This window comes from Anoplolepis gracilipes, chromosome 16 (assembly GCF_047496725.1).
Source record: "Anoplolepis gracilipes chromosome 16, ASM4749672v1, whole genome shotgun sequence".
NCBI lineage: Eukaryota > Metazoa > Arthropoda > Insecta > Hymenoptera > Formicidae > Anoplolepis > Anoplolepis gracilipes.
In genome coordinates, this window is record NC_132985.1 from 7,134,285 (window position 1) to 7,160,833 (window position 26,549).

Sequence of the window (26,549 nt, forward strand, 5' to 3'; positions counted from 1 at the left end):
GCGTAAAAAAATTGTGAAAAATATTTTCAGAGATTTTTATTTATTTAGTATTATATTGATGATAATTAATAAAAGATAAAAGTAGAAAAATGTTCCAAGTTTTTATTTTTTTTCTAATTTTGACGTATACTGTAAAAAAATTCCCTAAGATATCAAGTACATTTTTTGTCTGAATTTTTAGATCTGGATGTCTAAAAAAAGTAATTTCTGATCTGTTTTAATCATTAGTCATTTGTCTGAAAGAATGAAGTTCTAAAAGTTCAAAAGAATGTTCTGAAAATTCAGACAGTGTGTCTGCACACTATAAAAAATAGCTACAGAATTTTTAAAAATATCTGTATTTTCAGACATTCTTCTGAGCTTGCAGAAAAACGAATCTAATGATTAAGATTGTCTAAAATTACTTTCAGACAGATTTTAAAATTCAGATAAAAATGTTAGGCAATTTTTTTACAATGGTAGTAGGTACATATACTCGATTACGTGCTCGAAGTCACTTAGGTGAGCAACGCTCCTTGCGAAACGCGCGTCGCATAGTCTCTCGCGGACTGTCGACGACCTTCGATCCGCCGTTTTGCCGGCCGGCCGGCGACCGGTTGCGTAATTAAACCAGCGGCGCAATGCTTAATAAACGAGAGTGATGAGTAGTGCGCAAGCGACGGCGACGACGACGACGACGACGACGACGACGACCCGACACTCGAAATAGAAGTCAGCCGCGAGAAGAGCGAGAGCTACGACCTCGATGTATAACTCATCTCTGTACGCGTGCGCACGCGACGAATCGTTGACATAAACCAAGAGCGAATGCACCGAGATCAACGCTCGTGTGTTGTGTGTTTACGAAACGTCGCGCACGCAATTTTTTTTCGCTCCGATGACGATATCTTCCTGTCGAAAAGATATTTTTTTTTTTAAATCGCGTCCCTGCTGCTTCTCGTTTCCGTTGTAATAGGGAGTTTGCATTAAAAAAAAAATACATTTTTTTATATGTAATTTAAATATATATTATTATAAATTTATTTATAAAAAAAATTTAAATTTTAATCAATAGGAAGGTATTAAAAAATTAAATTAAAATTTAATAAAATTTAAATTGTGAGAAAACGATTTTGATTGGTTGGAGTGCGTGACGTCACAGTGCAATAGTTTCAAACGTTTGTTTTCTGTATTCTGTATTGCGATATTCGGTCATTCTTGATCTCGAGGTACAAAGAAAAACAATTTATTGGGTGTTTTAATTGTTGTACTTTTACATAGAGGTAGAAAACAGGTTTTGTACGTGTTACCTTTGCCCATTTTCACAATAACTAGATATTTTAATAAATAAAAATAGTGTGTTGTCACTGTATATATTGATTAGGTTTGAGGAGACGCTATTTAGCGCTATTAGCGTCTCCCCGAATGCAAATATTGCACTGTGACGTCACATCGCGTTCGGGAGGACTCGGTCGTTTCCGGATGGTATTCGACAATTTCAAATAATGTAATTTTTATTATTGATTTTCTCGCTTAATTTGCATTAAAAAATTACGAAAAAAGTAATTACATTTAAAACTATATTATAAATTATAAAATGCAATTGTTTTTCAAAATCATGCAAACTCTCAATTAGAACGGCAAAGAAACGGAATCTGTGCCAAATCTGTGTGTGTGTGTGTCTTATTCTTTATTCAATTAAATAAATAAAAATTGAGAAAATATTGATGCAAATAAATTCGAATATCACTCGCGAATTACCAATCGTTATAGCTAAAAAAAAAACAAACAATCTATCTTTCAAGGAAACGGAGAATGAATACTAAATTCAATATATACATATCTAGCGTGCTATTTCGATCCTCAGGTCATTATCGCGAATCGCCAGCGCGCACGTGCGCGCGAGCACACATCGAAGAAATAATTCCAGCGAGAACTCTCCACGGATCGGTTGCATAAATCATTTTGTGGGTCACCGGAGCGACCACGTGGTGGCCCCGTTCCACCGGCTCGACTCGGCTCCTCCTGATCGAACGTTCGCTTCTTCTCTCGGTCCATAAACTTCCGATCGTATTGGCCTAAAAATAATCGTCGTTTTTTTCGAATAAGTATTGATGTGTTTTTATTCGAATAATGTTAATTCCGCATAGCAGAATTTTTTATTTTCTCTTAAATAATTATAATATATAGTTAAATATAAATCACAAATAATAATAATAACAATTGTACAATTGTTTGACATAACACACATATTGTATATTTTTTTAATGAAATTATAAAAACAAAAACTGTCTAATTGTGTGTATGTTAACCAATGTCAGTATCAAATTTCAGACGTACTCGTTACAAAAAATTGACACCGGCTGATTAGTGATTGAGTATATTTTCTTCGCGGTCATCCCTGATGCAGGAGCATCATCGCCATAAATCCCAATCTGTCTGTCTGCTGCGCATTTGTCGGTTAGTGATGCGCTTCCGAGCGAGCGGGTCGAGCGGCTGAGTGGGCCGGAGAGAAACCGAGAAAGAGGAAAAGAGAGAGAGAGAGAGAGAAAGAGCGAGTGACAGAGTGACGTCAGGCGTGCAATTACCGATGCACTTGACGCGTCCTCAACAACAGATCGTCTGAACGAACATTCCGACCACCTCCGCTGATATAAAGTCTATTTTAAACGATCTAGATTTCGCAATAGAATTGAGGACTTTTCAAATTATCTTAAATCCATGTTTTTCTTAAAGAAAGAGATTAGACCGAGTTATGAAAAACGTTCATAAATAAGCTCACAAAATCATAATATTTGTTTGAGCAAAAGGAATTTGAGATAATCGGTCTGGAAATAAAAGTTTGTCGAGACAGAATTCAACCGAAATTGTCTGCGCAAAATTAAAATTAATATATATATATGATTTTTTTTTCGTATAATTATATGTCTACAATCCAACGTGTAATAATGTGGGTAGAATTCTGTTGTAAATAATAGATTGTCCAAACAAGGCCTAACATCGCTCCCTTTCTTTGTTGTCCCGCGAACATTTGTCAACATCGCGTCCCTCGGCGGTTGCGCGTCTAGAGTCGATTAAAATGTCGTTTATCTTCTCTCTCGGACGTTTCACCCTAACAGCCAGGGAGTTAACGCGAGAATACGCGAGTCGAGGTGCGAGCGAGGGCTCGTCATCGTCGGACAATAATGGACCGACTGCTGAATACTACAGAAAGTGAAAAATGCCTGCGAGAAGTGGTGCAGACGAGAAGAGATAACCTTCTGAGTTGACGCTAGATGACGACGACGACGATTACTGCTGATCGTGAGGCTTTCGCGTTGTAACAGACGCAGAGAGAAAGAGAGAGAGAGAGAGAGAGCTTGATAAAGCGACCATTTCACATATAGTCTACGATTAATCTTCCCGTCAGCGGTTTTTATTCGACAAAACGATATGATTAGCAATTTATGCGATTGTGATGGCGCTCCAAAGATTAGCAACCGTTCAACTTGAAACGTTTGTTATTACAAGTTAACAGGAAACGTTCTCTTCCACTTAAATCACTTTTCACACTCGTCACTATGCCAAAGTTGAACGGAATTTTTAGAAACGTTTAAGGCTCCTGAGTAGTCACCATGGCCATATTGAAATCGTGACGTCACAAGCGAGAAATGACACCCTGATTTATATTGCAACTGTAAATAAAAACATATTTTAACGAAATAATACTACCAATCTCTTCAGCACACCTGTAAAAATATACGGCTGATAATCCTTTTTTCTGACAATTGATAAATAACTGTAAATTGAGTCCGAAATGAACCCTTGAAATGCGGAAAAACACGCGATTTGAGAGCTGCCGAAAGGAGAGGAAAATGTTGCTTTACACAGTTTATTCCTTACACAGCTTGGCAGTCGTACATTTTCACAAGTTTCGTGTTATAGTTAATAATTACGTTACACATCACAACACTAGTAAAAAGCAAATAATTACGACGTAGGTTGCAACATAAATTGGGTTGTCATTTCTCGCTTCTGACATATTTCCCAAAAGAAGGAAAGAGACAGAACTATATGTCGCCACCGTCGACATCGAAGTTTCGCGGCGAGTACTCAGGAGCCTTAAAAGAATTGTAGTACCAAGGGCAACGAGAATTTTTTCTCGCGACTGTAGCGCGAAAAGTAGTAAACTTTCATCAATCATTGGCGCTGCCGAATAAACGCCGAGCGCAAAAATGGATTGGTCTCTTTTTTGTGCCGCAGAGGAATCTCCCTCCCTGCGAGGAAAGTGAGTTGAATATATTTTACGGAGGACAAAGAGGGAGGAGATGACGATAACCGCACGAAGAAACAGATCCTGGAGGATATCACGGGATTATTTTATGCAGAAACCCGACGAATACAAAAGGCCAGAAACGTGCCGAGATGAAAGAGAAGAGCTTATTTCTTTCTGACTCTTTTGAACTCTTTATAATTCTCATTTTTTCTGATTTGTCTCTCTCTCTCTCTCTCTCTCTCTCTCTCTCTCTCTCTCTCTCTCTCTCTCTCACTCACTCACTCACTCACTTACTCACTCTCTCTAACGCTTTCGAAATCATTTTAACTGTTTTTACTCTCTCTCTCTCTCTCTCTCTCTCTTCTCTCTAACTCTTTTGAATTTCTTCAAACTCTTTGAAACTTTTTCTAACTCTTTTGAATTCTTTTAAATTCTTTTTAACTCTTTTTTTCTAATTCTAATCAATCAATCTCTCTGTCTCTCTCTCTCTTTCTCTCTCTGTCCCTCTCATCCATCTCGAGTTACTATTCCTATCACCGCAAAGAAAGACTACTTGTTATAGTCTCGTTTATCCGGACAATCTCTCTTGCATCGATGCCGACAAAATGAGCTTGCAATGCGAATCACGCGTTCTTGGTTGTGTGAAACTTGGGGGCCCTTTTGTAGAATTCAGGCACTTTCACGGATCCCTCTCGTTCCTCGTGGGTTTTTGCCCTCTTTTTCGGGTATTTATTTCCATGGAGTTTCGCTTTCAATGGTCCCTACGGTGCTACAAACGAATCCTCTTCCAGACATATAAAGTCATAAATGCTGCAGACGGAGATGAAAAAATTTAAGGGATTATCAATTTTATAGGTGCCTTGTGATTTCTTAGATCTCGAAGTTTTTGATATTTTTCGCTTTTCATAAATCACACACGTATTCTTTCAACACACCCTACTGCATACTTTGTTTCACAAATACAACACGATCGATGCGTTTCAGTTAATCCCTGACAGTAAAAAATTCTTATCACATTGTTTAAGATATTTATGGCTATTTTTACGCTCTAATTGCACATTAAGTGTAGATCCTACACATTGCATAGAAACTGCTTATCGCAAATCTAGAAATGGCAAGGACGCCACCACTTAAGAGTCATAAATCTTGAGAAAGTTTCCCTCTATTAAATAGATAATAAATACTCAATTTACGGATCCCCGCTATTATTCTACGCTATAATAACCGAGGATATTTATCGGCACGTAAAGAACAGGGACGGTCTTTGGTAGAAACGGAAAGAATTCACATTCACGCGAGAAGAGAGAAATCCCCGCGACCGGAGTTCTCGGATAATGACAGAGAACCCTTTCGCTCTCCTCTCTTGTGCGAGAAGGCGAACAAAACTACTCGACATTACACGGTTCTGTCCCGGCTGTCTCTTTCTCTCTGTGAGAGGAGCACCTGCAGCTCTCGCGGTCGCATCTCGTCTCTTGACCGCATATAATCGTGCGTTCCGATCGCTCGACCTTCACGGAGCCAGAGCTCGTTCTCCTCTCCTTTTTCTCGCTCGTAGCGAGCGCGGACTTTCCTCCGTCTCGAAGGAAGCCGTCGAATCCGATCGATCGATCGACGACACGTGGTGGACGACGCGCTCGCTCGGGTTTCCTGTAACTGTAATTTAGCCGGCGCGATTGGCTGGTCGAGGGAAAGAGACGTCGTTGTCCTCCTCGCGCGAAAGGAATGCGCGAAGGACGATGCGGAAGATGCGAGCGAGAAAGGCGCCGAGATGCTTCTTCGAGCGTGCATTCTTTCCTCTCTTCGCCCTTTCACCGCTTTAAAAAGGGTATCGGATAAATAGTTGTGCACCTTTCACGCAACTTCTTAGAAATTGCCTGCAATTTACATCGAGCGCGTTCATCATGCGTACTGTATTTGATCTTTGATGAGAAAATATAGGGAGTTTGCATGATTTTGGAACACAATATTGCATTTTATAATTTATATATAGTTTTCAATGTAATTATTTTTTTTCGTAATTTTTTAATGCAAATTAAACGAGAAAATCAATAATAAAAATTACATTATTTGAAATTGTCGAATACCATCCGGAAACGACCGAGTCCTCCCGAACGCGATGTGACGTCACAGTGCAATATCTGCATTCGGGGAGACGCTAATAGTGCTAAATAGCGTCTCCTCAAACCTAATCAATATATACAGTGACAATACACTATTTTTATTTATTAAAATATCTAATTATTGTGAAAATGGGCAAAGGTAACACGTACAAAACCTGTTTTCTACCTCTATGTAAAAGTACAACAATTAAAACACCCAATAAATTTAAACGCTTCAAGAATGACCAAATATCGCAATACAGAATACAGAAAACAAACTTTTGAAACTATTGCACTGTGACGTCACGCACTCCAACCAATCAAAATCGTTTTCTCACAATTTAAATTTTATTAAATTTTAATTTAATTTTTTAATACCTTCCTATTGATTAAAATTTAAAATTTTCTTATAAATAATATAGTTTCAAAGATTGAAAAAGCAAAATATCTAATAGGATATCGATGCTTGAATAAATTGGATAAAATTATAAAAGTACAAAAAGACAAGAATCTTTTCATGACGAATTCAAATGTCATATATAAAATTAATTGTAATGGTTGTAATGCGTCATATGTGGGACAAACTAAGAGACAATTACAGACACGCATAAAAGAATATATTAATAACATAAAACTAAGTTCGGACAGACATTCGATTATTTCGGAACACATACTAAAAGAAAAACATACATTTAATTGGGACGATGTGAAAATTTTGGATTATGAATCTTACTATCACAAGAGACTTATTTCGGAAATGTTACACATCAGGGATCAGAATAACGGATTAAATTCAAATAATGATACAGAATTGTTAAATGAATCATATTTTGACATATTACAGGAACTAAAAAACACAAAACAACTTGTTTGTTAGACGATGATAATTTCGAAAAACATGTTTGTCTGAATAACAGTAAGGTTGTTCCTCGATCTTTGGATCAACATTATTAGTTTAGTTGCGAATTTGTTGGAGATGAGTTTGTTTCTCTATCTTTTGTAAGAGCGTTTCGTGAGAAGTTAAGTTTTTTTGAAAGTCATTATAGACAAGAAAAATAAACTTAAATTTTTAATTCAGCTCAACATTTGTGACACGACTTTATTTGGAGCGATCATTATTGTAAGACTCTTTCTTTTTTCTTTTTTATAGAAATCAAGGCCTCGCCTTTTTTTTGAAAAAACGCATGATTTGTCAGCAGTGGACGGTTATTATTTCTCGCCCTCTACCGAAGAAGTAATGATTGTCCTACGAAAGAAAAAAATTATGATGATCGTCACGTATTGTCTAAAAAATTAATGTGTGAGATTTGCGTTTCGCGTGGACTTTGATTTGCGGTGAATTTGTAATGCGGGTTTATCTTTGTTTGTACATTGACGTTAGAATTTTTATATTAATGTGACCCAGTGGACATGCTATCTATCTTTACTTTGGTTTTTTGCGTTTCATTATATACAGGTTAAATTGGTATTGAAAAAGGCTGCGTACAGCCGAAACGTTTACTTTAATATGTTTTCAAATTTTTGAACAATAAATTTTATACAATTTTTCCAACATATATTTAAATTTTGCTCGATTATTGGCCATTTTTCTTAATGATTATTTGTAGATAGAATTACGAGCGTTGCAGAGTTTTGTCATTTCTTATTCTTATAAATAAATGTATAATAATATATATTTAAATTACATATATAAAAAAATTATTTTTTTTTTAATGCAAACTCCCTATTGCAGAAACGATATTTATACAACATTAAATATGTGAGTATGTGACGTTAATACTAATCAGATGAGGATAAGCTGGAAAATATAAAATCCAGATAAGATGAGGATGGGATGCAAAGATCCAGATAAAATAAATTCGAAAAATGTCTCGTGTTTCAGGGTTGAGCTTGGACAGCAATATGTCGATGTCGTCAGTAGGTCCGCAGAGCCCTCTCGACATGAAGCCCGACACGGCTCTTATCAATCCAGGGAACTTTAGTCCATCAGGCCCCAACAGTCCGGGGTAAGTATTGCCATTTTTTAATAATTTTTAGTAAATATTAATATATAAATAATTGACGGAAAATTTACTCGAGCGACACTCCAATAAAGTTCCTTCATTTATCAATTTTTTGTATTTTTCTTAATACAGAATTATAACCAGAGATGTAAAAAAAAAGGATATTTTTTTAATACGAAAAATGTGTTTTTATTGGGAGAAAAATTGGTTTTTTCATTATTCTTTTTTAATATAATATTTTTCTTTATATTTTTTGTTAATACAATTAAAAAAAACTAAATTTCTTTTTTTTTATGTTTTTTGAATCAAAAAATTGTATTATACACCTAACTAAAAATTATCCGAATATTGTATTTGCTATCATTTTATACAAAAATCTCATTAAGCCATTAAAATTGTAAAATAAAAAAATAAAACGATAAGTTTTTAATTTACAAAATGTTTACATTCGTGAATTGCATGGAAAAAGCCGATTGTAAGAGACTTCTGTACTCTATAATATATGGTGGTAAAGATATTAAAAATGCATATCTAAAAAAAATTAAATTTTGAAAAAATGAAGCTTGCTGTTTTTGTCACAAAGGAAACCGTATTTTATGAAAAAATCGTATTTAGTAATTTTTCTATTTACATTTCTAGCTAATCATATGTTTTGTGTGCATGATTTTAAAGATTTTGATATTGAGATATAACGGTTCATTAATTAACACATTAAATTGTCCGAAATGTGCACGTTACGGTCGTAGTGACGTAGATTCATAGAAGATCGTTCTCTCTGCTTTGCATGTAAAGATCCTTCAATGCTGGTTGTCACAGCAACCTCCTGAGTACATCGCCCAGTGGTCAGAGCAAAACGGTCACGCCTTATCCGCCTAATCATCCTTTGTCGGGCAGCAAACATCTGTGTTCGATCTGCGGCGACCGTGCGAGCGGCAAACACTATGGCGTTTACAGGTAAGTTACAATTCTGTAATAAACTATACAAAAACACTACGCAAAAGAATTAAAGGGCCACTTTCTTCCATATAAAAAAGGCCAATTTTCAAACAGTTGCAACTTCCTTAAAAATAATTGGAATAAGATCCGGAATAAAAAAGCGTTTCAAAGCTTCAAGTTTCTAGTTTTAGAATCTTTAAATGAATTTCAATTCTTTCTAGTTGTTACAAAATTACATTGTAAGAAAGCGACGTCCGTCGATCGAACAAATTTTTCAAAACTTTGTCCGAGAATACCAAATTTAAAAAAATCCTAGCACGATTTCATTAATTGGATGTTAAAGAGCAGAGTTTTTTTGAGCTTTAATTTCTTCCTGTAACGAATGTTTTATGATTTCTTTCGCTGAGATATTCATTATTAAAGCAAAATTGAGCTATTGACTTTGAACGCTTATAACTAGTGAAAAAATGATCGTACAATAATCACTAAAAAAGTAATTTAAAAAGGAAAGCTAGCACTTTAAAATACGCCTATCGTTTTTTCAATCATTATTCATCTTTCTTACAATGTAATTTTGTAACGAATTGAAATTCATTTAAAGATTCTAAAACTAGAAACTTTAAGCTTTGAAATGCTTTTTTATTAATCAGGGTGTATACTCCCGGGAAAAACCTGGAAAACCTAGTATTCTCAGGGAATTTTATTGTACCTTGAAAAATCATGGAATTCTCATGGAATTTCGTTAGGATTCAGGAAATTTAAAAAAATGTCAAAGAAGTACTTATTTTACAAATTTTTTATAAAAATTTAAAATATTTTAAGTTTAAAATCTGCTTAAAATATATATTTTTTGTTTATGTCTATATAAAATTGTTTAAAATACATGTTTTTTGTTTATGTCAAAAAATGATACGCTAAAATAAATAAACTTATTTTAAAATTGCATCTAAAAATGTTTTAATTTTACCTGGAATTTTGAACAAAAATACCTGGAAGATCCTGGAATTCTCAGGGTATTTTTTTACAAAATTTGAGTACACACTCTGTTAATCTTATTCCATTTATTGTTAAGGAAGTTGCAACTACTTGAACATTGGGCTTTTTTTAGTTGGAAGAAAATTTAATTAAGCCCTTTAATTTTTTGCATAGTGTATATTGTAATTGTTAAGTAATATTTCGGGGCTTTATAGACAATTTCGATAACTCCGAAAATATTTTATTTCTTATTATATATTATCTTCTTATTATTTTTTCTTCTTTAACCAGAGGAAAAATTTATTCAAAGTTGTTGCGATTATATTGTATACATTCGTAGCGAGTATGTATCTGAAGTCTGAAGACTATAAAAAACGGTTTTACCTCTTCTCGCGCGTATTTATCATGTAAATTTGATCCTTGACGCGCGGCGATTTTATTCAAGAAATGTACGCGAGAGTATATAATCTTTCGATCGCGACGGTAATATTGAATCTCAAGCGGCGACTTCAATAAGAAGCGAACAAACTCGTTTGAATATTCTCTTGTGTGTGCGCCTCTCCTGTCGCGTCGCTCTTACAACCAATTGCAAAAATAATTACTGCTCTTCCGAAGAGAACGAACTCGACTGAAAGAAACTCTGTGCGCGATTTAATCCGGCAAAATAAAAAAAGCGGAGAGACCGGCCGCGCCTATGAATATGAATTCGTGCTTTTGCGAGATGAGACTTTTCCGCCGTTGCATCGTCGCAAAAAGAGAAGAAACGAGAGAGATAGAGAGACAGAGAGAGAAAGAACGGTTCAAGGTTCTTCGGATTACTTCGCTTGATAATCCTGACCCTCGTTAACGAAAGACGATGAATAATCCCGAGACGAGCGAATACAACAATTTATTATGCGGCCGCATTATTTATTATATATATAGTAATAAATCGACGTGATAGCTGCTTTGTTTTTTTTTTCTTTTCTTTTCTTTTCTTTTTTTTTTTTTTTTTTTTTTTTTGTTTTAATTATCTTTAACCTCCGACTCGCGCAAATAATAGCAAAATAAATACATATGTAGATATGGAGATTCAGCCGCGGTCCCCGAACAATTAAATCGAGTAGTGGTCGGAGGGAAGGGGAGAGGAGGGAGAGGATTTTTGTGCCCTGATGTTTTTCCAACTTGAACCAACTTCGTCGACTTTTCCTCAATTATTTAACGCTCGATAAGTCAGTCTCGAGGCTGTCTCGTGTCTTTACTCGAGGGATTGATGTGGGATCTTCAACTTCTTTCGGGGAAAAAGGGGGAGAGGATGTCGGGAGATACACGCTCTCACGTCAAAGTGCTTTCGTGTATCGTCTACAAAGTTACGAGACACGCTCATAAAAGCTTACTGATTCTATTTGAATATTGAAAAAGCTCTGAATTTTTTTTTTCCTTCGTAATTTATCATTTTCCTTTAGTTTCAACCTTGCGCGGCTCGTAATTATTTCTTACTTTAGAAGAGTCATTTTACATTCGCTGAATCACTTTACATTCGCATGCATATGACAGAGAGATTTCTTATTGTTAGAAGAACGAAAATGACGCAAAAGCGTGTAACAATTAATGAAATGTCTATTCAAATTTTTTGAAGAAAATTCCTTGAGTATTTCCTGATCTTTCAAGTATTTTTGTCCAAAATTTCAGATAAAATTAGAGAATTTTTAGATGCAACTTTTCGAAATAAGTTCTTTCATCATATACATTTTTTATGCAATTTCGCATGTTAAAAAATAAAATTAATTGAAAAAAATATATTAAAAAGAATAGCTTTCATAAGATAAATATTTTTCATTTGCATAATGTTTACATTTTTTATCACTAAAAATCGCAATAAAGAATATGTATCATATATTCAATATTTTATTAAGAATTTTATTTTGATTTTTATTTAATTCCAATATGTAAACAGAAATAGAGACATGTTTATAATATATTTTATATACACGGTAAAAAATTTTGTGTTAAATTTAACATATTTCTTGTGTCCCAATTTATCCACTTTAATTTTAACATTAATTTAACACAAGGCAAATATGTAAACAAATAACACAAATAACATGTAAAAAATTTACACAAAAATGTGAATTAGTGTAAGATTTACTTGTTGTGTTGTTTTAACTCTTAGAAACATAGAATATTAACTTAATGCAGAAAAATTAAAATAACATAACGACAGTACATTATATTAACATAAGAGTACGTTAAAAATTTAACACAAAAATTACTATACAAGAAAATTTCAACAAAAATACAAAATATTTTTTACCTTGTACAGAATTTACTAAAACATATATTTTAAATACATAATTTATTAGTTTTGTCGATTTACAATATGAGTGCAAATTTATCAAAAAGAAAATTTCTCAAAAAATATCCCTAAGAATATATCTCTATAAAATTTCTTAAGAATTCCTTGATTATTTTGTTTGATAAAAAAGAAATTTTTTTTAGAATTTCAGATTTTTCATATTTTTTCAGGAAATAAATACTCTGATTAATCTTAATATCGTCGATATAATTGCCACAGTTTTTCTAGCATAATTTCTTAATTTTAATACATGACAATCAAGTCATATAATAATATAGATAAATCTGAAAAAAATGTCGAATTTGTGCAAAATACGCTTTGACAGAAATAAAATTGCGTGTTACAAATAGAGTTACTCTTCGACAATATATCCGAGCGTCGACACTGAACTTTGACTCACGTCCTCGGTTATTAACAGAGTCTCCTCGCATTCGTTTCATTCGCGTGCATACGTATACGTATAAGAAAAAGAGCTGCATATACACGGCGTCGCGTTTGCATAATCGCCGACGGTGCGTCGAACCGTCGCCGTCGCGTCGTCGTCGTTGTCGTCGTCGTCGTCGCCGTCGTCGTCGTCGTCGTCGTCGTCGTCATCGTCCAGAATAATAAAAATGTCGACGAACCAAACGGCTGCGCGGACAGTCTCGAGGCGCGAGAGGAAACACGAGTAGTAGGTGAAAGAGTTTCCACCGCATATGTGCAAACGGTGGGGATGCACGTATATTTGCGTATCGTCTTTCGTGTTGCAGCTGCAACAGGTCGCGGCGAACCACGTTGCGTGAGCGCGAAAACGCACCGCTGAAAAGGGGAAAAAAGAAACATGACATGTGTGAGCGAGAACTGACTTTTATGTCCGTGAACACGCGAACACCTCCCGAACCACGATACTATACATTAGCGTACGCATCTGGATGCATATAATAGCTATTATTCCGCGCCCTGTCAGCGCGACATTTGTCGGCCTCCGTAATTGTTGAGAAACGTCAAACGCGCGGCCCGAAATATTTCACGTACCTCTTAATTCGCGACACCTAAAATTACTTTCCGCAATCACGCAACTTTTATATCTGTAAAGCGTATTTTGCAGAAATTCCAGATTTTTTTCAGGTATTTTTCGTGTACTATACTTGATTATCATATATAAAAATTAAGAAATTATGAAGACTCTGGCAATTATATCGATTAAGATTAATTAAAATGTCTACTTTTTGAAAAAATCTGGAAATTTTAAAAGATTTTTTTTTTTCAAACAAAAAATCTCAGCAAGTTATCAAGGAAATTTTTGAAGATTTTTTTAATAATTTTGCTCTTGTACATATTGTAAGTAATGACCAACACAAATAAATTATTTAAAATATATTTAAAAAATATATAAAATAATTTAAAATACATCAAAAATATATAAAATAATTTAAAATACATAAAAAATATATAAAAAAATAAATAATCTATAAATAAATTATTTGAAATAAAATAAATTATTTAAAATAAAAAATTATATATAAATAGATTATTTAAAATATATTAATAAAATATTATAAAAATATATATCTATTTCTGTTTGTATGTTCAGTGACCTAAAAAAATATTGAATATACAGTACATATTCTTTATTGATATTTTTAGTGATAAAAAAATAAAAGCTATTCTTTTCACTATTTTCTAATTTAACATATGAAACTTGAATGACTCTTTATTTTTTCTTTATATTAGAAAGCATTAAAACACATGATATGATAAAAAACTTGTTTTGAAAAGTTGCATTTAAAATTCTCTAATTTTAAAATCTAAGGAAATTCTCAGAAAATTTTCTTTACAAGATTTAATGGACACTTTATTAATTAATACACATTTATCATTTTGCTCGTCTATATAAGTTCGATGTAGTATAATCGTTGTGTCGTACAGTCTTGAGACTCGCGAATTTCATTACATGACGATAGGTCTTGTTAACATTTTTCCCCTGGCGGTTTTACGAAACAGCTCAAATACGAAAGTTAGATTCACAAAGTAACTTATCCAATTAAAACTTGCGCTAACTTTCTAATTCAGCCGAGAGTTACCGCGGCGTAACGATGAAAGTAACGGTGAAGAAAGAAGAATCCCCATGGACCCTCCACATCGAAACATCTATATATTCTAAGTTTACTCCATGTATTTCGGTCTCTTAATATCTTTGTCCGATAAAAGCACGATTGATCCACTTGAGATTGACGCAAAAAAACGCCAACACCAGTTTACGAATTTATTACAGCCTCGGGACCGTAGGAAAAACTTCTTTTACATGATCGAATAATTTTCTTCAACACGACTCTCAGACAATTAAAGATTGCGTCTAGCTCGAATAGAATTCACGAGATGTGAATTATTTTTGTTTTAATTAAAATTTTAAATTTAAGATTTTATTAGATTAAACTCGCTAGTACTTGATTAAAAGACAATCATCTGATTGTGGTCGAAACGTCGTGTTATTAAATAAAGAATTATTGACTAGTTTGGTCGTTTTTAATTATACTGTTATTTCTTAAAATTTTAACTTTAGCTTTATCTTTCTTTTTCTTAGATCTGTTCTTTTTATCTCTTTTTTTTATTACTGATAAGCATTGATATAAGATATTACGATTTCTCATTTTATCATTAGAATAGCTCCACATGTTATTCAGAGTGTCTATTTCTTGGAAAAACTAGGATTCTCAAGAATTTCTTTTGTAATTGGAAAAACCAGGGATATCTCATCTCATGGAATTTTATTGAAACTCGTGGAGTTTTTTTTTTTTTAAATTTTCTCTTTGATAATTTTGCTCTTATATTGTGAGCAGTTCGACAAGCTAATAATTATAAAAATTATGTTAAAATATATAAAAAATATATATCTCTGTTTCTTTTATATTCCATATTATTAAAAAAATGTTGAATATGCAGTACGTATTCTTTTTATTCTTATTTTTAATGAAAAAATTAAAATGTTATGCAAGTTTATCTACGAAAAGTGTCCAATTTTTTCTTAGTACATTTGCAGAGCTGACATTTAACTCTGCTAAAACTTAACTCTGAATCATGAAACGTGTTTTTTCTTCGTATGAGTGAAACGTATAATCAAAAATTTTATTTTAGAAAATTGTACCAAAAAATCTTTAAAATATTCTCTTTATCTGGAATTTTAAATAAAAATACCTCGGAAAAAGATCGGGAAATTGTTTTACAAGATTAGAGAAGATGTCTTCACTGTAAAAAAAAAAAAAAATAAAAAATAACTGTAGTCAAAGTATCTAAAGTTTTTTTACAAATACACTCCGAATTTTCAGAACGTTAAAAAAAATATCTGAAATATCAGAGGGTATCTCAAGAATTTAGACACATTTTTGTCTGAATTTTCAAATCTGGGCGTCTGAAAGTAATTCCAGACAATAAGAATAATTTTTCCGAAAGTTCAGAAGAATGTCAAGAAGTGGGAACACTCTTCTTCTAAATTTTCAGAAAAATGTCTTTTACGATTAAGGCAGATTGAAATTACTTTCAGGCAAAAATGTGTCTGAATTCTTAGGCGATTCTTACTGATTATTCCCGTTTCTAAAAGCGATTCCAAAAACCCTGACAAACTATGTGCGGAATTGTGCCAATATCGTAGTCGAGTCCCGGCGAGTTACGTAAAACATTCGATATCGCGAATTCCGTTCCAATTTCCGCGAATCGCTCTGCGACCTCGAGCCATTTTCGCTACTGGATCGCTAGCTGCGCGCGCGGATGTGTTCGGTCTATGGTGTGGGGAATCCCATACGTACATCCACACATACAGGATACCCCGGCCGGCCCCCCCTCGCATACGTTCCCCGTCCCTCTCGTCCCTTCCCCGTCGGGATGGCGCGTTGCACGGAGCTGCAGGCTGGCCCGTCGCGATGCTCGCGTTGCATCAGAGGCCCCATCAACCTTGGACTTGCTGCTGCTGCCTCACGAGGTTAGAACGACTACCCACCCGTAGTTCCTACGAGCAAAAGGGGGGGTCCCCCCTCATTGTATATAGGCACTTTGCTCCAGTGGCGACTAATTAACCCTTTAACCCAGTGCTGTTCATTCTTCTTTGACCGATGGAATGCCTTTGAGATTGGCAAAAATAATTACTGGACGTTTTTCTCTCTTTCTTTCTCTCCTCTTAATAAGGGAATATTATTATTAGTTAATTTAAAGTAAAATAAAAATTTATCTTTTTTATTTAGCAGCAAAGATTTTATTTATTATTTATTCCAACATTATTTTTGGAAGATGTGATAAAAATTAATAAAAACATAATAAAAGATTTGCCACTTGGAACTATGAGGAATTTCTTTTGTATCTGGAAAAATCGAGGAATTCTCGTAGAATTTTATTGAGCAGCAGGGAATTGTTTTAAAATGTTTTAATAAACTATTGAATATGTAGATATTTTTTATTATAATTTTTAGAAATAAAAAAATGTTATGCAAGTGAAAAATGTTTATTTTACAAAAATAACTATTTCTATTTGGTTTTCTTTTTTTTCAGTACATTTGCAAATTTAGCAAACTTGAAACTTAAGTAAATCTGTGGATTTTTTTTCTTTTTTTGTATCAGTTAAAAGCATTAGAAAAACGTATACAATAAAAAAAATTATTTTTAATTTTAATTAGAATTATTTTTATTTTTAATTAGAACATATGAAAAAAAAATCTTTAAATATTCTCTTTATTTGAAATTTGAATAAAAATACCTGAAAGATCAGGGAATTTTCGGAAAATTTTTTTACAAAAGATTTACACACCTCAACAAATGTTTGTCAAAAATCTCCGACAAGGATATCATGCGGACTGTTATTAAGATTTTATATAATTTCATTACGTCGTGTATCGTATGGAAAAGAGATTGAATTCGTATCGAATCCACGACGTTCGATTTTGATGCAACGAGTTTACCTCTGCGGAAACTTAATTAATCTCATGAAAAATAACGCGGGCAATAGGGAGTTTGCATTAAAAAGAAAATACATTTTTTTATATATGTAATTTAAATATATATTATCATAAATTTATTTATAAGAAAATTTTAAATATTAATCAATGGAAAGGTATTAAAAAATTTAATTAAAATTTAATAAAATTTAAATTGTGAGAAAACGATTTTGATTGGTTGGAGTGCGTGATGTCACAGTGCAATAGTTTCAAACGTTTGTTTTCTGTATTCTGTATCGCGATATTCGATCATTCTTGATCTCGAGGTACAAAGAAAAACAATTTATTGGGTGTTTTAATTGTTGTACTTTTACATAGAGGTAGAAAACAGGTTTTGTACGTGTTACCTTTGCCCATTTTCACAATAACTGAATATTTTAATAAATAAAAATAGTGTGTTATCACTTTGTATATATTGGTTAGGTTTGAGAAGACGCTATTTTACGCTATTTAGCGCTATTAGTGTCTCCCCGAATGCAGATATTGCACTGTGACGTCACATCGCGTTCGGGAGGACTCGGTCGTTTCCGGATCGTATTCGACAATTTCAAATAATGTAATTTTTATTATTGATTTTCTCGCTTAATTTGCACTAAAAAATTACGAAAAAAGTAATTACATTTAAAACTATATATAAATTATAAAATGCAAATGTGTTTTAAAATCATGCAAACTCCCTATTTCGTAGTCATCTTCTCTCGGCTCATAATTAGGGACTACGCCACCCGACAAAAACTGATCGCGTCTTCAACATTTGGGCGTGCTAACACGTTGCGCGTGTAATGTGTAACTGTCATGCGATGCCCTCGACCGTAAATTGCGCAGTAATAAACACGCACAATGCCGGAGTAAACGCACGTAGCCGCTTATTGTTAGAGAAGATTCGCGCGAGAATTCACTTTTATTTTCGCGTTCCTTTCCTCGCTACGAGACACGCCGTGCTCATTTCTCACGGATTAAATGTGCCGCAAACTCTGTTCGACGCACATAATACGAGAGAGAGAGAGAGAGTATATATATGTTGAAAACTTTCTCTTTCTCCCTCCCCCCTTTCTCTCTTGCATCGGAGTTATTTTATTTCAATTTCATGGTAATTCGCCATCGAAGCGGCTCCAAGGGCTTTTGTCCTGTTTGAATTAATTTCAGTATCAAATGGTCCTACGGATGAGAACATCAATGAAAAAGTCAGCGCGCAATTGCTTATTTAATATTCTTTGTAATTTAAAGGTCTACTAATAAAATATATATAAAATGCCAGAAAGATTAATTTCTAATATTCTTCAATAATTTCTAAAATCATCAATTCTTTATACTACTTGAATAGTACGAAAAAATTGTATATATTAATATATAATTATCAGATAATTTATAATATTAATTAAAAAATTATATATGTATATATAAATATATAATCAGAATCAAAATGTTCAATAATTAAAGGCTCAATATAATCTAATAATATTAAAAATTTGTGATTTTTAGAAATTTTTGAAGAATATTAAAAATTTCTTTTCCTTCGTGGCGTTTTATATATATTTTTATTCATATTTTAAATAGTAAAAAATAATTTTAAATCTTGGATATTTAGTTTTTTTTTCTTTAATACGAACTACCTTTAGCACGTTAAAAAACGATGGTGACATGTAACTCCTAGAAAAAATTTGGTTCAGTATTATTTGGCAGAATATTTTTGGGACATTGAATCAAATAAAAATTTAAAAAATTAATATTTAATATTTTTCTGATTTTCAAAAAGTGAAAAAATTTCGGCAAAATTAAAATATCTAATTTTTAAAAGTGCTTTGTTATTTTTTAATTTTTCCTAATTAAATTTAATTAGGTTATATTATTCTAAAAATATTCTACAGAATAAATCTAAACCGACTTTTTTTATTTCAAACAATTATTCGAGAAACAACAACTATATATTAAATAAAAAAAGGTAAATATCAAAAATTTAAAAATTCTGAGTTAATATCTTACTATTCAGCTAATATTTTACTTGCTGAGTAGTAAAACACTAATAAATGTTTAATTAATGTATATTAACAAAAAAATATATGTAAAACATTAAAAAGATCAATTTCTATAATATTCTTTAAAAAAATTCCTAAAAACCAGCAATTTTTTATACTTTAGACGTTAGACTCGACAGGGCGCGTAATTAAATTAAAAACATTTTGATTATAATTGAGAAGCGTGTAGTACGTTAAAAATTGTTATCGACTTGAGATGCATTGCCTGTTTACTTTTCGCATCAAACGAAACGGGCACCGTGAAGCTCTATCTTTTCTGATGAAATTTCCCGCGTTCGCGTGAAAAAAACTATGAAACATACATCGTGCAACTTCTGTGTCAACGTTATTCGTGCATATGGCACCGAAGGTCTTCCACGATAAAGAAGGAAAGAGAGAGAGTGGGAGAACTAGCGCAGTCGAGTGGCTCTACACGTGTCTCGTGTCATGAATATTTGTCTTTCGCATAAACTCCGCGAGATCAAACGGCTGCCACGGTGGTCCAGAAATTGCATCACGTGCGCTGCCCCGCCCACGTCTAGAGATACGCGATGCAATTCCCGATGCTGAAGCTCGACTATTGGAACTATTGTATCATCCAGCACTATTGTCCAATCATCCAATAGTGTCTTAGCATCTCGTATCAGCTGATGTTGGAAAAGCGCTAGTTTATCATTATTGTATGTTATTTAATGCAGGGAATTTCCTCTTCTCCCGCACTTACATGGCGATTAAGGACACGGTGTTGTAACGCCGAGCCTTTGCTCATCATGATCGGGTCGCAAATTAGCCAACATTGTGGAAAAGTAAAGTCCGTTCGATTAGAGAGATTAGTTACGATGACGCGAAAGAGCGAAAAGAAAATTACGATGGCATCTTGATGGATATATAATTGCACGCGTTTAAGTTTTCGAAATAAAGAAGATCGTAATCTCTTTCGACACCTCATCCACTTTCAGAGTCGACATTCACAAAAATTTTGTAGAAAAGTTCCCTAAAAATTTCAAGTACTTTTATTTAAAATTCCAGACAAAGAAAATATTTTAAAGATTTTTTTATGCAATTTTCTAAAGTAATATTTTTTTTATTAAGTACACGTTTGGTGAAAGGAAAAACAAAGCTACTTAAGTGTTACATTTGCAAATGTAGTAAAAAAATATTGGCTGAATAATAAGATAAACATTTTTCATTTGCATAACATTTTCATTTTTTTATCACTACAAATTACAATAAAAAGAATATGTATAATTAATTATTCTTAATAGACACATATATATACATATATATATATTTTAATAGATAATATATATAAAATGTATATATATTTATATCTTAAATATATTTTAAACACATAATTTATAATTTCGCTTATTTATAGATTGTTTACGATATAAAAGCACTATCAAAGAAATTTTTTTTTAATTCTTCAAGTTTTAGAAAAATTCCATGAGAATTCCCTTTTTTTTGGATACAAAAAAAATCTCTAAAAATTCCAGGTTTTCCAGAGAGTAGCCATCCTGGTCATTTTAATCACTAATTATTTTAAGCTACTTAAGTGTTACATTTATAAATGTACTAAAAATATTAGTTGAATAACTTTTGTAAGATAAACATTTTTCATTTGCGTAACATACTTTCATTTTTTTATTACCTAAAATTACAATAAAAAGAATATGTACCGTGTAATTAATTATTTTTATTTTGTTAAGACTTTGAATATATAAATGGAGATATATTTAATATTTAATAGATATATTTTTAATAGACATATATTAAAAATATAGACGTATATATTTAAAATATATTTTAAACGCATAATTCATAATTTCGCTTGTCTACAAATTGCTTACAAAATATAAAAACATTATCAAAGAGAATTTTTTTTTAATTCCCCCAGTTTCAAGAAAATTCCATGCAAATTTTTTTTTTCCAGATGCAAAAGGATATCCCTGAGAATTGCAGGTAGTTTTCTAGACAGTAGCCACCCTGGTTATTTTAATCGCTAATTATTAACGCTGGCGTTTAATGGCTCGGATATCCGAGTCTTGACGTTGTTTAACGTAGCATTACACATATACTTTATTAACGTGACGCGTGTGTTGCGATCGACGGCGTAATTTGGGGGAGACGCGCGTTGCACAATAACATGGTCGTCTCTTAAATCCCGGGCATCGTTTCGATAGACGCGTTGTCTTCCCGCGGAGGAAACGGGATATTTTGATGTTTCGCAAAATCCACGAGATTAGCGGGTCGTATCGTTTGTCTTAGTTTCAGACTCTGTATAGATTCTCGAAACAAGGGGAAATTCTCCGCCGCGAGTCAGACAATATATACGCCGCTTGATTTATCCTCAATTTATCACTTTCACGAGAATACGCCTTACGAGCGCGATTCTCGTCTCGACAAATCCTGCGAATTATGCATCGATTGAGATAGCGGCTTTTAGCGCCTTGACTGCCGCGCGAATTAATTTCGCAAGAGGCTCATTAAAGATGCCATGTAAATATTGTATGATGCTCACTTTGTCGCGGTAAATAAACGTGACCTTATTTTTGGAAAACACGAGAAGTTAAATAAACACTGTAAAAAGTTGTCTAACAATTCAGTGTGAATTTTGCCTGAATTTTCAGATCTGAGAAGTATCTAAAAATATTATAATTTCAGACAATCTGTCTTAATCATCAGAATCAATCTTCTGAAACTTCAGAAGAGCGTTTACACTCTTCTGAAAAAATTCTATCTGTCCAAATTTTCAGAAGAGTGTCTGGATTTTCAGACATTCTGAACTTACAGAACAATGACTCTAATGATTAAGACAGGTTGTTGATGATTGCCTGAAATTACTTTCAGACATCTGGATCTGAAAATTTATACAAAAATGTATCTGAATTCTTAGGCAATTTGTTACAGTATAGACAGAAATAATTTGAGAAAAATTTAATTTCACTTAATTTGCATTATTTAAGCTGAAGAATGTTTAAAAATTCAGATATTTTTTTGAAAAAATTTTGTCTAAAAATTCAAACAGTATGTCTGTAAGAAAACTTTACACACTGTCCGAATTTTTAGATAGAATTTGCAGAAAAGTGTCTGAATTTTCAGACATTCTTCTAAACTTTCAGAACACCGACTCTAATGATTAAAACAGGTTGTTGATGATTGCCTGAAATTACTTTCAGACACCTGGATCTGAAAATTCATACAAAAATGTGTCTGAATTCTTAGGCAATTTGTTACAGTATAGACAGAAATAATTTGAGGAAAATTTAATTTCACTTAATTTGCATCATTCAAGCTGAAGAATGTTTAAAAATTTAGATACTCTTCTGAAAAAATTTTGTCTAAAAATTCAAACAGTATGTCTGTAAGAAAACTTCATACACACTATCGAATTTTTAGATTATTTAAGAATTTTCAGAAGAATGTCTCACTTTTCACACATTCTTCTGAACTTTCAAAAAAATGATTCTGATGATTAAAACACTGGTTGTCTGAAATTATTTTCACACGGTTAGATAAAAAAATTCAGACAACAGTTTGCCTAAATTTTTAGACATCTTTTTACAATGGAGACAAAAAATAATTTGAGAAAAATTTAAACAAAAACGTGTTTGAATTCTTAGGCAATTTGTTACAGTGTAGATAAAAATAATCTAAAGAATATTCAATTTTATTTAATTTGCATCGCTTATGTCTAAAAATTCAGACATGAACTTTACTGAAAAAAAAAAATTTGTCAAAAATTCTAACAGTGTGTCTGTAAGAAAACAAAAAATTTCAGACACATTGTTCAAATTTTCAGAAGAACGTCTAAATTTTGTTTAAACTTTCTAAAAAATGACTCTGACGATTAAGACACTCTGGTTGTCTGAAAAATTACTTTCAAACATCTAGCTCTGAAAACTGGGACAAAAATGTGTGATTAATTTTTAGGCAGTTTTTTATGAACAAAAATAATCGGAAGAAAATTTAATTTCGCTTAATTTACATCATTCAAGTTAATCGCGAGCCCTGTAGATTTGTAACAAAGACGTATACGTATATCTGTTACAGTCGCGCGCGAGCTTTATCCAGGTTTAGCAGATGACAGCGGAATTTAATGCCACTGTTTGGTTCTGCTGGGTAGGATATAGCGCTTTTAGAATATGTGGCGTCGTTTCGTTTGTCAACCACGAACGAAGAAGGAGGGCTTCCCGCGAAATCGCGAAAATACGTACGCGTTGCAGATATATACATATATACATATGTATGTATATCTGCAGCGAAAATAAATTCTCCGCCGCGGAATTCGCCGCCGCTTTTCTGGCTCCGATGGTAGAGATTTCTGGAGACGTTCCAAAAACTTTAAAAACGACGACCCTGAGAGCGGGCCGTGACTCACGGAACCGTTGATGATCGCGAACTCTCTCTCTCTCTCTCTCTCTCTCTCTCGGCGACAACAACCGCGACTGAATGATGTTGTTCGCGATTTCTTAAAATATGACGTAGAAAAAGCGAATGACGTTTCTCTCTTCTTTGCGTCTACGAAAATTACTACATATAAATAATTTATGCACTGCGTGGTTGCAGTGATGTAATCTCGATATACATAGTGCCGCTATTGTTTGGATCAATAATTCAATCATCAACTGATGTGCAATGAAGGAGAGAAAAAAAAATGTTTCGAAATTATTTTTCGCAAAATTTAATCTTACGTCACACACATACACGTGAGAAATTTCTGACAATGGACGATGAATCTTTTATTTACGCGCTTATTGTTCACGACAGCTGTTCGCTGTAAGAATTAGACGCGAGGAGTCGTAAACCTGCGGTACTTTATCCGATGCAGGTCGTAGAGACTGGTGTAAGAAACGTCGAGAGGAAAAGTGCCAACAAATCGTACGGCGAATTCAAGCGGTGTTATTGCGAAATACGAGATGGTCGATCGTGATTCACATTTTTCCACGCGTTTGGATGCCGTAATAATTGTAATAGTGCGACAAAATTTAATTAATTTCCTTCGAAACAATCCAAACAATCCTGTTTATCTGGAAAATTTTTATACCTTTTTTAAGCGCAAAATTTAATCTTATCTACCCAATTCCGTGATTCATTTTAGAATAGACACCAGGTATATTTATTATAAATATTGCATATTTTAAATAATTGCAAAAATATAAAACTGTGATATAACAATGTACAATAATTCCGGAATCAATTAAAGTTGAAATATAGCGTACGATTTGCTTGATAAACGATCTTATGTTATCTTGATAACTAAAATAGAATAATTGCATAAAACTGCATGCAACATAGAAAGAAACTAATGATGCTGTAAATATCATTATCGCTGAACTAAAGTCGATCGTGATTCATCTTTCATGCGAGTCGATAGCGGAATAATTGTCATGATGCAGCAAATAATTCTTTTCAACCCGATATATACTCTTCGCTTTATCTTTAAACTTTTCTGGGATTAAATTTCCAAAGCGAAAAATTTAATTAAAGCTCTACTTTTTTTAAAAAACCTGGAATTCTCAGAGATTTCTTTTAACACATAAAAAAAAATTAAAGAATTCTCATAGAATTTTTTCAAAAATTTTCTCGTTGATAATTTTTCTTTTATACATATTGTAAGCAGTCAACAATAAGAGTCAAGTTATAAATGATATCTTTAAAATATATTATAAATATAGAGCTACCTCTGGTATTTATAATATATGCTCATTCTTAAAAAAAAATACAGTACATATTCTTTGTAATTTTTAATGATTAAAAAAACGTATCATTAAAAAAATAAAAAAACTTATTTTAAAAAATTGCACCAAAAAATTTTTTTAATATTCTCTTTATCTAGAATTTTGAGCAAAAATATCTGAAAAATCAGACTTTTTTTTTTACAAAATTTGAGTAGACACACCTCGTTAATTATTTATTCACGGTTCTGCAATCTTGTTTAATGATCGCAATTGAATTACATTTTGAAATAAAACTGCAACATAATGGAGCTTTGTAATGTTTGCTGCGTTGTCATTACACATTTGAAATGTACTCTCGTCTTTCAGTTGCGAGGGTTGCAAGGGTTTCTTCAAGAGGACCGTGCGTAAGGATCTGTCATATGCCTGTCGCGAGGAAAAGTCCTGCATCATCGACAAGCGGCAGAGAAACCGCTGTCAATACTGCCGGTACCAGAAGTGCCTGGCGATGGGGATGAAGAGGGAGGCGGTGCAGGAGGAACGTCAACGCACTAAGGAACGAGATCAGAGCGAGGTGGAGAGTACGAGCAATTCGAACACAGAGATGCCAATCGACCGCATCCTCGAGGCGGAGAAACGGGTCGAGTGTAAGATGGAGCATCTGGGAAACTATGAGGTGATTATTCGCGCGGACCCTTTTTTTCGCGCGAAGGAGGAAACAATGTAAAAAATTTTTTAATTTAGTAATAATAATAATAATAATAACAATAATATGTGTTTAAATGTATATATATCATAGAAGGATTGCATCAATAATTAATTACATTCCGTCTCTTGATTAATTTTATATAATTAAAATTATTTAATATAGAGAGAAAACTAGATCTTATATAAATTTTATAATATAAATATAAATATATAATATGAATTTTAATAATATACATAATATTTAATAATAATTTTAACAATATATATTTTAATAAATATATAAATTTATATATAAAATATAACATTATCATATATTATTATATATTATTATGTTATATATAAAATATGATTTTACATATAAATAGAAATTTTTATGAAGGGCGTGATGTATGTAACTTAGCTGTTTGGGTCTTGAAACGGCGCTCTGTTTCTTTTATTTATCAAAAACGCTTGTTCCGATAATCCACGGCTCGTACTCTTTCCCTTGTCTCCTCTTTTTTTATTGCTCTCCCCTTTTTTCCTCTATTTCTTCTACAATTAATACATGATCAGCACATTTGTCTTAAAAATCTGAATCGATGCAAAATATTGAAAGTCAGCTAAGT

At 32.8% G+C, this 26,549-nt stretch overlaps 1 protein-coding gene across 16 annotated transcripts in view; it reads left to right on the plus strand.

Moving 5' to 3' along the window:
* The window catches only part of Usp (retinoid X receptor ultraspiracle), a 103,127-nt gene that overhangs the window by 67,863 nt on the left and 8,715 nt on the right, over positions 1–26,549 (plus strand). For 12 of the 16 annotated variants that reach the window (XM_072908426.1, XM_072908423.1, XM_072908421.1 and 9 more), the window contains 3 exons: positions 8,216–8,339; positions 9,129–9,290; positions 25,606–25,912. In XM_072908426.1, coding sequence (XP_072764527.1) covers positions 8,216–8,339; positions 9,129–9,290; positions 25,606–25,912 — 593 coding nt within the window. Of the gene's footprint in view, positions 1–7,274; positions 7,454–8,215; positions 8,340–9,128; positions 9,291–25,605; positions 25,913–26,549 lie in introns of those variants that run through there. The other 4 variants (XM_072908427.1, XM_072908424.1, XM_072908430.1 and 1 more) reach the window with 3 other exon arrangements.